At 45.9% G+C, this 15110-nt stretch overlaps 1 protein-coding gene across 2 annotated transcripts in view; it reads left to right on the forward strand.

The window, feature by feature from the left end:
• Window positions 1-1498: 1498 nt before the first annotated feature.
• The window catches only part of NDFIP2 (Nedd4 family interacting protein 2), a 165229-nt gene continuing 151617 nt past the window's right edge, over window positions 1499-15110 (forward strand). For both annotated transcript variants that reach the window (XM_068267906.1, XM_068267905.1), the window contains exon 1: window positions 1499-1745. In XM_068267906.1, the coding sequence (XP_068124007.1) occupies window positions 1704-1745 (42 nt within the window). In that variant the 5' untranslated portion in view covers window positions 1499-1703. The remainder of the gene's footprint in view (window positions 1746-15110) is intronic.

A 15110-nucleotide genomic window follows, 5' to 3' on the forward strand; every position in this document is an offset into this window, starting at 1 on the left:
TGCTCCACTCCAAAATGCTTGCCCATGTGTCCCCATCCAAAATCGCCGCTACAATACGCATAGGAAGTGGGGTAGAACGTCCGGTTTTTATAGCCAGTGTGTTGTGCGCTCTCCGTTTCTCATTGGTTTCTATTGGCCGGATGCAACAGTCCGGCTCCGCTCCGGATACGTGAGCCGGAGAAGCTGGACCAAAAAATAGCGCATGTTGGGTCTTACGCCGGAGTCTGGTCCGGACGGAACGGACGCATGTGAACGGACGCATAGACTTTCATTGCTATGCCGTGCGTCCGTTCCGCATGCGGTCCGGATTCGGCACGGCGATTCCGGACGGCGACCGCCAATGTGAACAGGGCCTTACCCTCAACATTAAGGGGCACCTGTAGCTACCTATGTTGGGCAAGGGAAGTAAGGGAGAAGTGACACCTGGGACAGCCAGCACCCTTAGGTGCGGTTCAGCAGGGGTTTGTAGATTTCTAAAGGCAAAGTCTAAGGTGCCAGGACATCTGTGCCTATAGGCTCCTCTGAGGTAAATCCAGGTCTGTCCCTAATTATGGTATTTTAGAATATTTTCTGCCTTATTGGGCTCTATTCTCAATGAGTTTCCGCATGCGGTAAAGTACATGCGGGAAGTTTGCACCCAAAATACCGGCAAGTTGGGATTCTCAAAATGTTCCGCATGTTTTTTCCGCATGCGGAAAAAGTGTGATAAAAGTGCGGGATTCATGCGGTAAAATTTCCGCAAAAGTCGGTATTTTCCGCAATAAAATATCAATTCTCAAAGATGTTCAGGCGCATCTTTTCTTCGTTAATTACCGAATTTTTATCACCTACAAGAAGTAGGTGATATATTCCGCATCCCATTGACTTTAATGAAGTGTGGAGGCTTAAGGGCTGTGCTTGGTGGACTTTAACTTTTTTTTTTTAAACACTTTTTCATGCGACCTTTTTACCGCATGATTCCCGCATGAATAATGCCTGTTTCCGCATCTTTTTTCCCGCATGCGGCAAACATGCGGAAAATGTTAGTGAATGCTAAAAAAATGCGGAGTTTACCGCTGGCGGGAATTTACCGGTAAAATTTTGCGGTACTTTTGGCTCTTTGAGAATAGAGCCCATTGTATTGTTGGGGGTGTACAGTATTTCAAGCCATTATTGTATTGACCCTATCAACAGTAGCATTCAAAACTAATGCGAGAAGGTTCGGATGTGAACAGCGAGTGGCTGTCGCACAGCAAGCCTCTGATCAGTAAACCAAGCGGCGTACTTCCAGCACAAGGAGTGGCTTCCAGGTAACTCAGCACAGGTGAGCAGAACATGCCCCGCTAGTGTACTTCCTGGTTCACAGCGGTCACGTGACGGCAGTACTTGTTACGTCATCCAATATGTCCTTATTTGCGTTCCTCAGAAACCATGGCAACAAGTAGTTGGCCTGCGTTCGATGAGACAAAGGACATCCCTCCTGCCTGGTGCCACGCCCATGGGGCTGTGCGGAGGCAGCATCGGGGGCGGTAGGCGGGGCCACGCGTAGCGGAGCTGAGCAGTGCTGTATAGACAGTATAGGCACACAGTTACATATATCATTATCTATTACACGTAGAGGGATCGCTAGAGCGAGCGGTACAGGAAGCAGGAGCTACACACAGGCTGTGCAGGAAGAGCGGGGGACACCACCTGGGCGCTGCTGGTTGCTTCCCCTCTCGGTCATGGATCATCAGTACCTCCAGGCCGCCAGCCGATACCAAGTGGTAGGTACTGGGGAGCGTGTGACGTAGAAGGGTGACGTCATGTGGAGGGTGCTGTCACAGTGTGTATGTAGAGACAGTGGTACTCCGCCATGGGCCCATCCTGCCTGGATCTGGAGCTGCAATGCGTTCTTGTCTATTGTCTCTATACATCCCAGCAATAACAATCAGGTGTGTTCCCCAGAGTCCACACGTCACAGCTTCCATCTCTCATGGATTTTGTGCCAGCACTTAGCTGCTGCTGGGCAGTTGAAGGCTTTGTCACTCAATGCTTTATTGTCCTCACTCAGTGCTTACTGTAGTGTCTCCTGAAGGAACTAGTTGCCATTCTTTCCTCATAAAGTGGGGTGAGACTCCATCTTAACTAAAAAAAACAAAATCACCCAATAAGATATTTATTTAGCTTACCTATCCTGTTGTTTGTAGTGTTCACTGTCTGAGACAGTGAACACTATAGGCAGTAGAAGTGGGAGGTCTCCTGAATAGGTGCTGGCTTACTGAACAGGAAGAGCTGAAATAGGGGAAGGATGGTGTCACTAGACAGCAGGAAACTGCATAGGGGAAGGAGGGGGTCACTAAACAACAGGGAACTGTATAGGGGAAGGATGGTGTCACTAGACAGCAGGGGACTGTATAGGAGAAGTAGGGGATCACTAGACAGCAGGAAATTGTGTAGGGGAGAAGTGGACCACTAGACACTGGGGAACTGTTTATGGGAGGGATGGTGGCACTAGACACCAGGGAACTGTATAGGGGAGGAAGGAGGCATTAGACATCAGTGAATATTATAGGGGAGGAGGAGGGCCACTAGACACCAGGGAACTGTATAGGGGAGGAAGGAGGCATTAGACATCAGGGGATATGATATGGGAGGAGGAGGGCCACTAGACACCAGGGTATAGGGAAGGAAGGTGGACACTAGACATTGAGGTTGGCCTGTAAATTTGTCCCAGTGTTCAATTTCGACTCACTTTGTATTTGAGTTTTACTCCCCTAATGTAAACGCTTCAAAGGGTGGGGAGATTCAATTACTTTATGGCCATCTTAGCTGAAATGGAAAACTTCTGTTATTTGCACTTTGAGATAAAGGTGGCCATACATCAGGCAACTTGGTGGCCGATCGACCATCCGATTTGATTACTATAATAAAAATTGGATGAAAATCTGTGCCGCCAAGTGCATGCCCGACCAACAATGCAACCAATTTCTGGCCGAAAATGGTCACATTAGTCGATTGGACATGCTGCAAGATGTAGGGCCGACTTGCTGGATCCAGTGTGGGGTGGTAATGGCGAGCAATATCGAGACGAGCGACTAAACCCCTGGTGCTGTATGTGTATGTAATGTAGATATACTGTAATATGCATCCATACTATACCTGTCCTGTGTTGCAGTGTCTGCCTGTCCTCCTCCTCCTATTAGACGCATACATGCTGCCGGCACGTGACGTCACACATGAGCCACGATGGCAGCATGTATGTGGGTAATAGGAGGCGTAAGACGGATGGACAGTGTGACACAGGACAAATAATGTATAGATGCCTATTATAGCACACTAGCCGACCCGCAGCGTAGCATACGCCGCATAAGAGTGTAGAGGGCGGGAGGGGGGTTGGACCCCTCTCAACTGGGTCCCCCATGTGCACTCCCCCTCCAGCTTAAGCTCAGCAGGAACCCCTCCCCTGGGCCCCTCATGTGCGCTCCCCCTCCAGCTTAAGCACAGTAGCAGCCGCCACTATTAGTAAGAGGCAGCGTGCGGGGATGACTCACCTCTTCCGTGTTCCATCGTGCGTTCCACTGTCGTCACTTCCTGCAATGCCGCACACTGTATTGGTGTAATTTGCCTTTTTAAAACAGAAGGAAATCTGCAATAATTCAGCTATAAGTGAACATTTGTGGTTAACCACAATGCACTGCTACTAAATATGCAAATTACCCCTTTTCCCCCTTGGTAAGCCAAGCAAGCATCCAGAGCCACTGGTGTATAGCAAGCATATAGCTTTACATTTTACACAGCCATATCAAACCCACATGTGACAGCCTGTTTCAGACTTTTGGTCCTCATCAGTACATGGCAGGGATTGATAAGGCTGTACGGGATTGGGCTTGGACCAGTACAACAGAGTAACAAAGCAGCTCAGGGTGACCCAAACCTCTCAGAATGTATAGGGGGATAAAAAGGACCAAAAAGACCTCCTACTAAAATAAGCAAAGCTTGGTGTAATTTGCCTTCCTAAAACAGAATGAAATATGCAATAATTCAGCTATAAGTGAACATTTGTGGTTACCCACAATGCACTGCTACTAAATATGCAAATAATTCCTTTTCACCCTTAGTAAGCCAAGCAAGCATCCAGAACAACTGATGTATAGTAAGCCTATAGCTTTAAATTTTACACAGCCATATCAAACCCACATGTGACAGCCTGTTTCAGAGTTTTGGTCCTCACCAGCACATGGCAGGGATTGATAAGACTGTATGAGATAGGGCTTGGACCAGTACAACAGAGTAACCAAGAAGCTCAGAATGTATAGGTCGATAAAAGGGACCAAAAAGACCTACTAAAAAAAATCAAAGCTTGGTGTAATTTGCCTTCTTTAAGCGGAATATAACCCTGCATTTCAACTTTGCTCTAAAACATTATTTACAGTATATTATATGCAACCAGCATTTTTTTTTACTAGACCAGCATTGGAAGGGTTACACAGGGCTTTAAAGTCCCTAGAGATTTCTGCAGACGAATCCGAACTTGAGTTAGATACTTTTTGTTTACAAATATGTGTTTATTGTGACTCATCTCTCTCACTGAGAAGGAGCTTGGAGGACAGCCAAAGAGATGTATCTATTGATAAACAGTTACACACTAACTAAATAGAATGTAACTATCTGAATGTCTGCACAGAACTTAAAACCTCTGTGTTTAACCCTTCCAATGCTGGTCTAGTAAAAAAAAAATGCTTTTTGCATATAATATGCTGTAAATAATGTTTTAGAGCAAAGTTGAAATGCAGGGTTATATTCCGCTTTAAAACAGAAGAACATCTGCAATAATTCAGCTATAAGTGAACATTTGTGATTACCCACAATGCACCGCTACTAAACATGCAAATTATTCCTTTTCACCCTTGGTAAGTTAAGCAAGCCTATAGCTTTAAAGGTAACTTTAAGTGTGGCAAAAAAATGACATTTACTCACCTGGGGCTTCCCTCAGCCCTCTGCAGCCGATCGGTGCCCTTGTCGTGTCTCGGAGTTCCTCCCGTCCTTGCCGGCGACCACTTCCGGTTTGGCCGTCACCGGCCGACAGGCATGGGAACGCGAGTGATTCTTCACGTTTCCAGCCATAATATTGCCCCCTATGCTGCTATTGCGGCTTCCTGGCCGCAATAGCAGCATAGGGGGCGATATTGTGGCTGGGAACGCGAAGAATCACTCACGTTCCGATGCCTGTCGGGTCCTGGCGGGGAAACCAGAAGTGGTCGCCGGCGAGGACGGGAGGATCTCCGAGACACGGCGAGGGCACTGATCGGCTGCAGGGGGCTGAGGGAAGTCCCAGGTGAGTAAATGTCATTTTTTTTGCCACACTTAACCACCTTAGCGGTATGGACGAGCTCAGCTCGTCCATTACCGCCAGAGGGTGCCGCTCAGGCCCTGCTGGACCGATTTTGATCAAATAAAAAGCAGCACACGCAGCCGGCACTTTGCCAGCCGTGTGTGCTGCCTGATCGCCGCCGCTCTGCGGCGATCCGCCGCGAGCAGCGGCGAAAGAGGGTCCCCCCAGCCGCCCGAGCCCTGCGCAGCTGGAACAAATAGTTCCGGCCAGCGCTAAGGGCTGGATCGGAGGCGGCTGACGTCAGGACGTCGGCTGACGTTCATGACGTCACTCCGCTCGTCGCCATGGCGACGAGGAAAGCCAAACAAGGAAGGCTGCTCATTGCAGCCTTCCTTGTTACTTCTGCTTGCCGGAGGCGATCAGAAGAACGCCTCCGGAGCGCCCTCTAGTGGGCTTTCATGCAGCCAACTTTCAGTTGGCTGCATGAAATAGTTTTTTTTTTTTAATTAAAAAAAAAAAACCTCCTGCAGCCGCCCTGGCGATCTCAATAGAACGCCAGGGTGGTTAAGGTTATCTTAAAGATTTACACAGTCATATCAAACCCACATGTGACAGCCTATTTCAGACATTTGGTCCTCATCAATACATAGCAGGGATTGATATGGCTGTAGGAGATAGGGCTTGTACCAGTACAACAGGGTAACCAAGCAGCTCAGGGTGACCCAAACTACTAAGAATGTATAGGGGGATAAAAGGGACCAAAAAGCCCTCCTACTAAAAAAAAAATCAAAGCTTGGTGTAATTTTCCTTCTTAAAACAGAAGCAAATCTGAAATAATTCAGCTATAAGTGAACATTTGTGGTTACCCACAATGCACTGCTACTGAATATGCAAATTATCCCTCTTTGCCCTTGGTTTGATATGACACTACTTCTTCTTCTTGCTTGGACCAGCCCCTTCTTGCTTGGACCGGCCCTGGGGGCAGGGCGCTACTTCTTCTTCTTGCTTGAAGGTTGAGGCACTTACTCTATTATAGATAGATAGATAGATAGATAGATAGATAGATAGATAGATAGATAGATAGATAGATAGATGCTTGAAAACATGAAGAGAATCGAGAGCCCAATATGGTGCAGTATTGTCAGGTAAAATGAAGAGTTCAATACAATTTTATGTGTATATACTCACAAACGCGGGTTACCCATAGGCAACCACTTTAAATGCAGGTGGGGAGCATTAGGACCTGACCCCACTCAGGTTAAGAAGTCGCTCTGTGTAGATAGTAGATGGGGATGCACCCCTCCACCCTGGGTGGACTAGAAGATCAGCAAAAGCTCGGTATACAGAGGCGCCAGAGTAGAGTAAAAAGTTTTAAAAACCGTTTAAAAGCAGAGGGGGATGTTAGGGTGGACTTACCTCCCTCTTACAAAAAAGAGAACTCGAGTCTCAATAAAACAGAATTGACAAATAATTTATTCAACTCCTATTCACACGTGCGCGCTCTGCCGATTCCCCATAGATTACATACTGAAATTGATCGGGAATCGACTTGCAGTGTATGAGCAGCTGACAGCTTTCTCTCTAATCAGATTTGATTAACCCTCCCCCTAGCGTTATGATTATTTGTGGATTTAGGGCAGTGATGGCTAAACTTGGCACTCCAGCTGTGACAAAACTACAAATCCCATTATGCCTCTGCCTCCCTGAGTTATGCTTAGAGCCTTCAGAATATTGCAATGCCTCATAGGACTTGTAGTTCCACCACAGCTGGAGTGCCAAGGTTAGCCATCACTGATTTAGGGTCTAAAAGCCGCACAATATTTTCACAAGCTTTTAGACACTAAAAACAAGAATAAAAACATACAGAGAGATCTGCTGCAGCTCCCGCATAAAACGTACTTAGGTTTTGGATTAACTGTCTTAACAGCGGATTTCCATCCCGAGCCTGACTAGGGATTACCGCTAAGAGATTTGTCTCTTTGTCGAAACTGTCCATGATCGCTAGATGTACGGCTACCTTAAGTTTGTTACTGCAGATAAATAACAAATAAAACTTTCCACAATCCTGTTGGCACTGCACAATTCAGCACAGTTCTGCAATGGCACACAGACCAGGTTTAAAAAAATAAATAAATTAGAGTACGTATAGGAATCTATTTGAGTACATTTGAAAACGGCACCGGTAGACTTGGGCGCAGGATCCAGCTGTTATACGGCTGATCCTGCTTCTGCACAAGTCCGGGCCGTTTTAATAATCTGATAATAATCTGAACATTTGTATAGCGCTTTTCTCCTGTCGGATGCAAAGCGCTCAAGAGCTGCAGCCACTGGGACGCGCTCAAGAGGCCACCCTGCAGTGTTAGGGAGTCTTGCCTTGAACTCCTTACTGAATAGATACTTGACCTAGCCAGGATTTGAACCCTGGTCTCCCATGTCAAAGGCAGAGCCCTTAACCAGTACACTATCCAACCAGTATTACTATTCCCCCTCCAAGCTGCCATGGATAGTGGGGGAATGAAATAATTCTGCTTCCAGCGATTGCTGGAGGCCGAATTATTGTGTTTTTTAAGGAACCTCGGCTCCGTCTTCTGACGGAGCCAACGTTGCTCACTGAGCGCTGCAATAGGAGTGATTCCTATTGTAATCTATGGAGGCGCCGGCTGCGCCCAAATCTAGCAGCACTGAAAAGCACTGCTCCGATCTATTTTAGAGAAAAAGGGGTTTATGTATATATTTGAAGCACTAACTATTTTAAGAAATTTTTTAATTTTTGGATGTTACAACCCCTGTTAATAAATATTTATTTACTGCCTATTGACTTGTATGTTTACCTTGAGGAGAACAACACACTGATGAGCAAGAAAGTCCTGTGTAAAAGAGTGGTAATGCCACAGAGGTCTAAAGTGTGTGTTAATGATTATCAGTTTTTAAATTATTCCACATTTCTTAGCAGGGCTGTGGAGTTGGTGCAAAAATCATCTCCGTCTCAGTTTATTCCACCGACTCTGATTTCTCAAACTTGCGTATAACAATCTTGTTGATTGAAAGTATGTAACATAAAAGGCGTTTCCTCCCTGCCGCTGTGCCTGCTGCCCCCTTTCTGGCTGATACCACCTCAGGCTACTAGGGGACACTTAGGGCCCATTTACGCTTAATCAGTTGGTATGCGTTAGTACGCATTGGTATGCGTTTTTTTCATAGCAGTGCATTGGGAAAAAGTTTTCAGTTAAAACGCGTTAAAGAGAAACTCCGACCAAGAATTGAACTTTATCCCAATCAGTAGCTGATACCCCCTTTTACATGAGAAATCTATTCCTTTTCACAAACAGACCATCAGGGGGCGCTGTATTACTGATATTGTGGTGAAACCCCTCCCACAAGAAGCTCTGAGTACTGTGGTACTTCTGGCAGTTTCCTGTGTGTGAACCTTGTTGCATGGTGGGAAATAGCTGTTTACAGCTGTTTCCAACTGCCAAAAAAGCATGCAGCAGCTACATCACTTGCCAACAGTAAAAATGTGAAACAGTGATTTAAAGATTTTACAATAGGCAAACACTGACTAAATCATTTATACATAATTATTGTAAAAATGAAGCACTTTTTTATTACATTATTTTCACTGGAGTTCCTCTTTTAAGTGTAAAAGAGGCCATAGGTAAACATGGACATTACTTTGAAAATCAGTTTTAACTGAGACTAACTGATTAAGTGTAAAAGGGCCCTTATGGGGTGACACCGAGGGGAGGAGCAGGCAGAAGGCAATCCGGATCTCCCTTTGTTTTCTGTGTGCAAAATAGCCTGTGTAGAGGAAAATCCGTTTTTGTATTGCCTTTCGCTACCCCTCCATGTGTCCGGGGTTCGTAAATTCCCGACAAGTCCAGACTCTCCATTCAGTTTTTCTTTGCGATCCGTTTTTGTAAGTGAGGGAAGACGGCTGCTTTTGTTAACATTGGTACCCGTGGCTCCGGTTTTGGTCCAGGCCAAAAAACTGAGCCACAGAAACGTTTTTAAAACAAGTGTGAACCGGCTGTTACCCACACCTGTGCATAAAGTATGTGCGTATAAACATTATACTCAGAAGTAAATATCGCAGAACTTCCAGTTCTGTTTCAGGCCAGCTATACATGGAGTGGTCTGTATGAAATCTTGTGTTTGTGCAATCACTGCTTTGTCCAACAGTGATAAATGTTTTATTCCTTTGTTCCCATAATTAAAGGCTTTGAGGTTTACACTGTATATGGGCAGAATATGTGACTGCCTACACATGTAAAGAATTTGTCAGATTTAATACAGAAAAAGAATTTCCCAACTGTGTGGAGGGTGAGGTTTACTTAATTCTTTTGTGTAGGCAAGTGGTTTTACTATTATTAATAATAATAATAATATAATATTATTTGCTAACATCTATACAGTGTGCAATAGATATGTCAGTAATTATCACTCAAAGTAGCTTGCAGTCAGAGGCATAACCAGAAATAACTGGGGCCCCCTCCCTGCAAAACTGTGGATGGGGCCCCTTCCCCTCCACACACACACACACACACACACACACACACACACACACACACACACACACACACACACACACACACACACACACACACACACACACACACACACACACACACACACACACACACACACACACACACACACACACACACACACACACACACACACACACACACACACACACACACACACACACACACACACACACACACACACACACACACACACACACACACACACACTTTCTGCACAGATAAACTGAGAATCAAAGTTATTTAATTGGCTAGTGCACACTTGAATATGTTTTCACCATGCAGATAAAAACTGACAGCAGTGAAGCACTGCACACATTTTCTCCATCAATTACATTCGCTTCTGTGATAAAGCATGCATGTTTTTACACATACAGGCACACATGGTGTGTAGAAAATGCATACAGAAAACTGACAAACGAGTGTGCTCCCAGCCTCAGATTATCACACTCACTCTGTCCATCTCTGATGGAGCAGCTGTCCATCTCTGATGGAGCAGAACTGGCTCTGCAGACTCCTCCAGCACCACTACAGTACACAGCACTTGGGGAGGGGTTGAGAGGTTGGGGGCTGGGCGCTGTACACAAGAGCCTGCTTAACACTGAATAGGGATTGTTTGCAAATCTTTGCAAAACTTTGTGTGATTCGTTCTCAGTTGCTGAGCAGATTCAGTCAGAACAATTGTGCAGAGAGCAGAATTTTTTTTTTCTATCCGTGCCCTTAGTTGTCAGTCTCTCAGGTCTCTCAGGACAAGTAAACTAAACGTCTCTCACCACGGGGCCCCCTGTGGCTTCTGGGCTCCCCTGCGGCTGCATCCCGTGCAGGGTCTATTGTTACGCCCCGTCTTACAGTCTAGTCTCAACCACAGTCTGGCCAAACTCTTACAGATTGCGACCTGATGTGGCAAAACAATTTTTCTGATTGGAATCGATTCCGAAAGGAATCAATACCTACCAGACAGTATATTGACATACAATCACGCCAGCAGTATACTTGCTTGATTGATCTTTTTTTTTTTTTATTTTTTTTTTTTTTTTGTCAAAATCAATAAAAATTTTACCTGTCAGACATTTATGGGCACTTTAAAGCATTTTTCAGATGCTAGAAAAAGCTTGACCCCTGAGGACGCCAGAGTGTGAGACCGGTAGGGTTGGAGTTTGCACGGCAATATAGCAATTCCTTATTTGGGACTACCTAAATAGAGCGCTCTTTTAATGGTAAAAGTGTTTACCTGTTTTTTGAGACCAACTTTAAAAAAGTGTTACACTTAGATCCTCCTATTCCACTTTTATTTATACTTGTGAGGAACTGTGGTTACTTGATTTGCATTGGAGGGAGGAAACCGCTTAGCCCACCAGGATTCCAGCTAAGAAGACGGTTGGGGTGGAGACACTGAAAGAGATTAACCACCGCTGGGGTGATCATCGCATGCCTTAAAGTGTACCTGTAAGGGATAAAAGTGTCCCTGGGGGGTACTTATCTTGGGAAGGGGAAGCTTCTGGATCTTAATGAGGCTTCCAGTGTCCTCCGCAGTAGAGGGGATCCAGCGATGGGACCCCCGAAGGTTTCCTTGTAGGCTCGGGCTCCGGTGTAAATAGCAGAGTTTGCTGTACTGAACAGCCTTGTGCCTGTGCAGTAGAGTGGACCTGATTGGGCTCGGCTTTTTCCGCTGGAGTCAAAGTTGAAAGCTGCCAATGCAGCTGCGCAGGTGCGCCACTGCCGTTGTTTTTGTTTTGATCCTTTCTTGGCTGCCAGCGATGGAACGGATGGACGGAGGAGGATAGGGGAAGCCTCATTAGGAGTTTTCATTAGAGTCTGAAGCGTTTTAAAATACCTGTTTTTATGGTGCAGGCTGCTTCAGCATTATAATCCAAACTGATTCACCACATCCCTGCAGCAGAACAATGTCTTTATACCCCTCAAATCCTGGAGCAAAATTCCACGACTTTCCAGATCGTGGCTTTTGCTGACCGGGGGAGGCAGAGCTTTGCGCTGTAGCTCTTCCTCCAGTCCAATCAATCTCCGCCTCTCAGTGAATGAAGGCTGAGAGGGGCGGTGGAGAGGCGGAGATTGACTGAAGCAGAGGTAGAGCTACTGCACAAAGCTCTGCCTCTACCCAAAAGGAGCCCCATTTTTTTTCCCCGGGGATTTCGGAGTGATTAAGACCTCGTTCTGCCGCGGGAATGCAGCTGAATCAGTTTGGATTATAATCGGCCTGCACCATAAAAACAGGTTCAGACTCTTTAATACAACCTTATAATGTGGGTTGTTGGGAGCTGGTAAGCCTCTCATGTTTATCCACTTTGTCCTTTGATACAGTATATCTACGTCAGCTGTGGCACTCTCCCAAGCCACAGCCACGTAGATCTACTGACCTGCTTGCAGCCCTGTTGTGCAGGAACAGGTGCGCTTCAGAGCGCACCTACCTGCACTAACAGCTGCAATACTAATTGGTGAAAGGGAAAATGTTCCCTTGTAGCCAGTTAGTAACCCCCCCCCCCCCCTCGCGGATGAACTATCACCGCTGTAGCAAACAGCGGTGATCCTTCATCTCTCCCCTCGGTGGCCAGATCTGTTAAAAAAAAAAGGATCAGAAAGCAGCCTGACTCACCTTTTCCTGTTCCAGCGATCAGCCTGCAGCCCGAGCCTCCGATCCTCGCTCTGCACGCAACCCTGTGATGCTGAATAGCCGGGTCCCGGCTTGATGATGTCATCAAGCCGGGACCCGGTAACCGGCATCACAGGGCTGCGTGCAGAGCTGGGATCGGAGGCTCGGGCTGCAGGCTGATCGCTGGAACAGGAAAAGGTGAGTCAGGCTGCTTTCTGATCCTTTTTTTTTTTAACAGATCTGGCCACCGAGGGGGCTGCCTGGGTGGGACATCTGGCTGGCCCTTATGGAGGTGCGTGGACCCCTGGTGGGGGTTAAAATGTGCAGCTGGGGCGGGGTAAAGTAAGAGGGGATACATTTTAATTTTAAGTGTATAATTTTATACTGGGGGCAGATCTGGCCATAATGGTGGGGGGGCCCTAATCCTGAGGGCGCATCTGGCTATAATGGGGGACCACTATTCCTGGGGACACATTTAGTTATGAGGGGCAGTAATCCTGGGGATACATCTGTCTATCTATACTGGGAGGTGCCAAACACAGAGGACACATTGGGCTATACTGGGGGTGACTGATATTGGGGACACATCTGGCTATAGGGGGGGGGGTCTGATACTTGGGACACATTTTGCTATCTATACTGGGGGACATAATACTGGTCACATGTTTTTATCTTCTGTGGCACTTTTTATTTTTAAACCGGAATTGATAAAAACTGAGCAAGAATGCATTTTTTCATTTTCCCTCTCTTTTTCCTATTAAAATGCATAGAAAACTTTTTTTTTTTGGTCTAGGGACAAAATACCCGCCAATGAAAGTCTAGTTTGTCCTGAAAAAAACGATACCTAGATTATTTAGGTGTCGTGAGTAGGGATAACGTTATGGCTGATTAAAAAGGGACATTGCTAAAACGTTAAAATTGCTCTGGTCAATAAGGGGAAAACAAGGTCTGGATGCGAAGTGGTTAAGTTTGATTGCTCTGCTGCCCGTAAGCAACATATAAGTTCGAATTGACTGTGAGAAGCCGGTGCTGAAATCTACTCTACATATCTACTGTTGGGCATTGGGACTTGTCTTCTTTCGGCTGCTATCTAGGAGTTTCTTACATTTGGTTTAGTCTTGGTGCTGATTTTATACACAAATAACTTAAAGAGACTCTGTAACAAAATTTTCATCCTTATTTCTTCTATCCTATAAGTTCCTATGCCTGTTCTAATGTGGTCTGTCTTACTGCAGCCTTTCCTAGTTGCACTGTCTCTGTAATAAATCTTATCTTCTTTTCTCTGTCGTCTCTGTCAGGCTTATGCTGGGTACACACTATGAGATTTTATGGTCAATTTACAGTCAGATCGATTATTTCCAACATGTCCAATTTGCTTTTCGATCGATTTCTGGGCATTTTCTGATCGATTTCTGTTAACTTTAATAGTAAATCGATCGGAAAATGCTCGGAAATCGATCGTAAAACAAATCGGACATGTTGGAAATAATCCATCTGACAGTAAATCGACCATAAAATCTCATAGTGTGTACCCAGCATTAGGCTGGAATATGTGGAATGTGCTGAACTGCTTGTCGTTGGCAGAAGCTACACACACCCTCTCCAAGCTCTGCATGAGTCACACAGTAAGCTGTTCTCAGCGTATCACACTCTGGGTTAGAAGCCATGTTTTGTGTTTGTAAACACTGCATAAAAATGGCAATTACAAGCCAGGATTGCAGTAGGGAGTGGCAGAAACGGCACAGAGGGGGCCAGGAGAACATAATGAATAGAATGGTATGCTTTATATTGTAAGAATTTTAGAGTACAGATTCTCTTTAAATCTGCGATTTATTTTTTGGTCAAAATCAATCAAAATTTGATCAGTCAGGCATTTTGGGGTAATCCATTCCCAGCAGATTCAACCAGTGATCGAAGCCGCTGGTCTGATAGGAGAAAAAAAAAGTGTATTGGCACTTTAAAGCATTGTTCAGATGCTAGAAAAAAATTTTCCGGAAACAATCATTCTGCTAGGTCTCGGCCCAGAATCTAGGGGATGTGTATTCTTGCCTAACAGCGAACTAGTGCATTGCTTAACCCCCCCCCCCCCCCCCCCACCACCACCACTCCATATGCCTCTTGCTCATGTATTGCTTGTAGTTTCTACGCCCCTCGCTCATGCATTGCTTGTGTCTCGCCTCCCCTTTTCATTGAGCAGTGTGTCTGTATAGTGGTCATGCACCCCAAGTATATCACCTAAACTATCACGGACTAATCGGTAAGGGCAACATTTAGCACCTTAAAGGGGCCCATACACTTACACGATTTCCCGCCGATTTACAGCAGATTCGATCACTGTGAGCGAATCTGCTGTGAAATCGTTGCGCAAACACTGACCGAACGATTGATTTCCATCCGAAATTGATCCCGTCTATCTGCGGAGAAGATTTCACTCGATCGCCGGTGGGTCGGGAGTGCGTCGATAGCGACGTTCGAATGTCTGACAACCGACGCTAGCGACAATACATTACCTGTTCCGCCGGCGCGTGTCCCCGCTGTCCCTTCTCCGCACTCTGCTCCGGCTGGCTTCACTTACTTCCTGACCCGACAGGAAGTTTTAAACAGTAGAGCGCCCTCTACTGTTTAAACTTCCCCCGACGTAAAGTGAAGCTGGAGGCCAAAGCGG

The sequence above is a fragment of the Hyperolius riggenbachi genome, chromosome 2 (assembly GCF_040937935.1).
Source record: "Hyperolius riggenbachi isolate aHypRig1 chromosome 2, aHypRig1.pri, whole genome shotgun sequence".
Lineage (NCBI taxonomy): Eukaryota > Metazoa > Chordata > Amphibia > Anura > Hyperoliidae > Hyperolius > Hyperolius riggenbachi.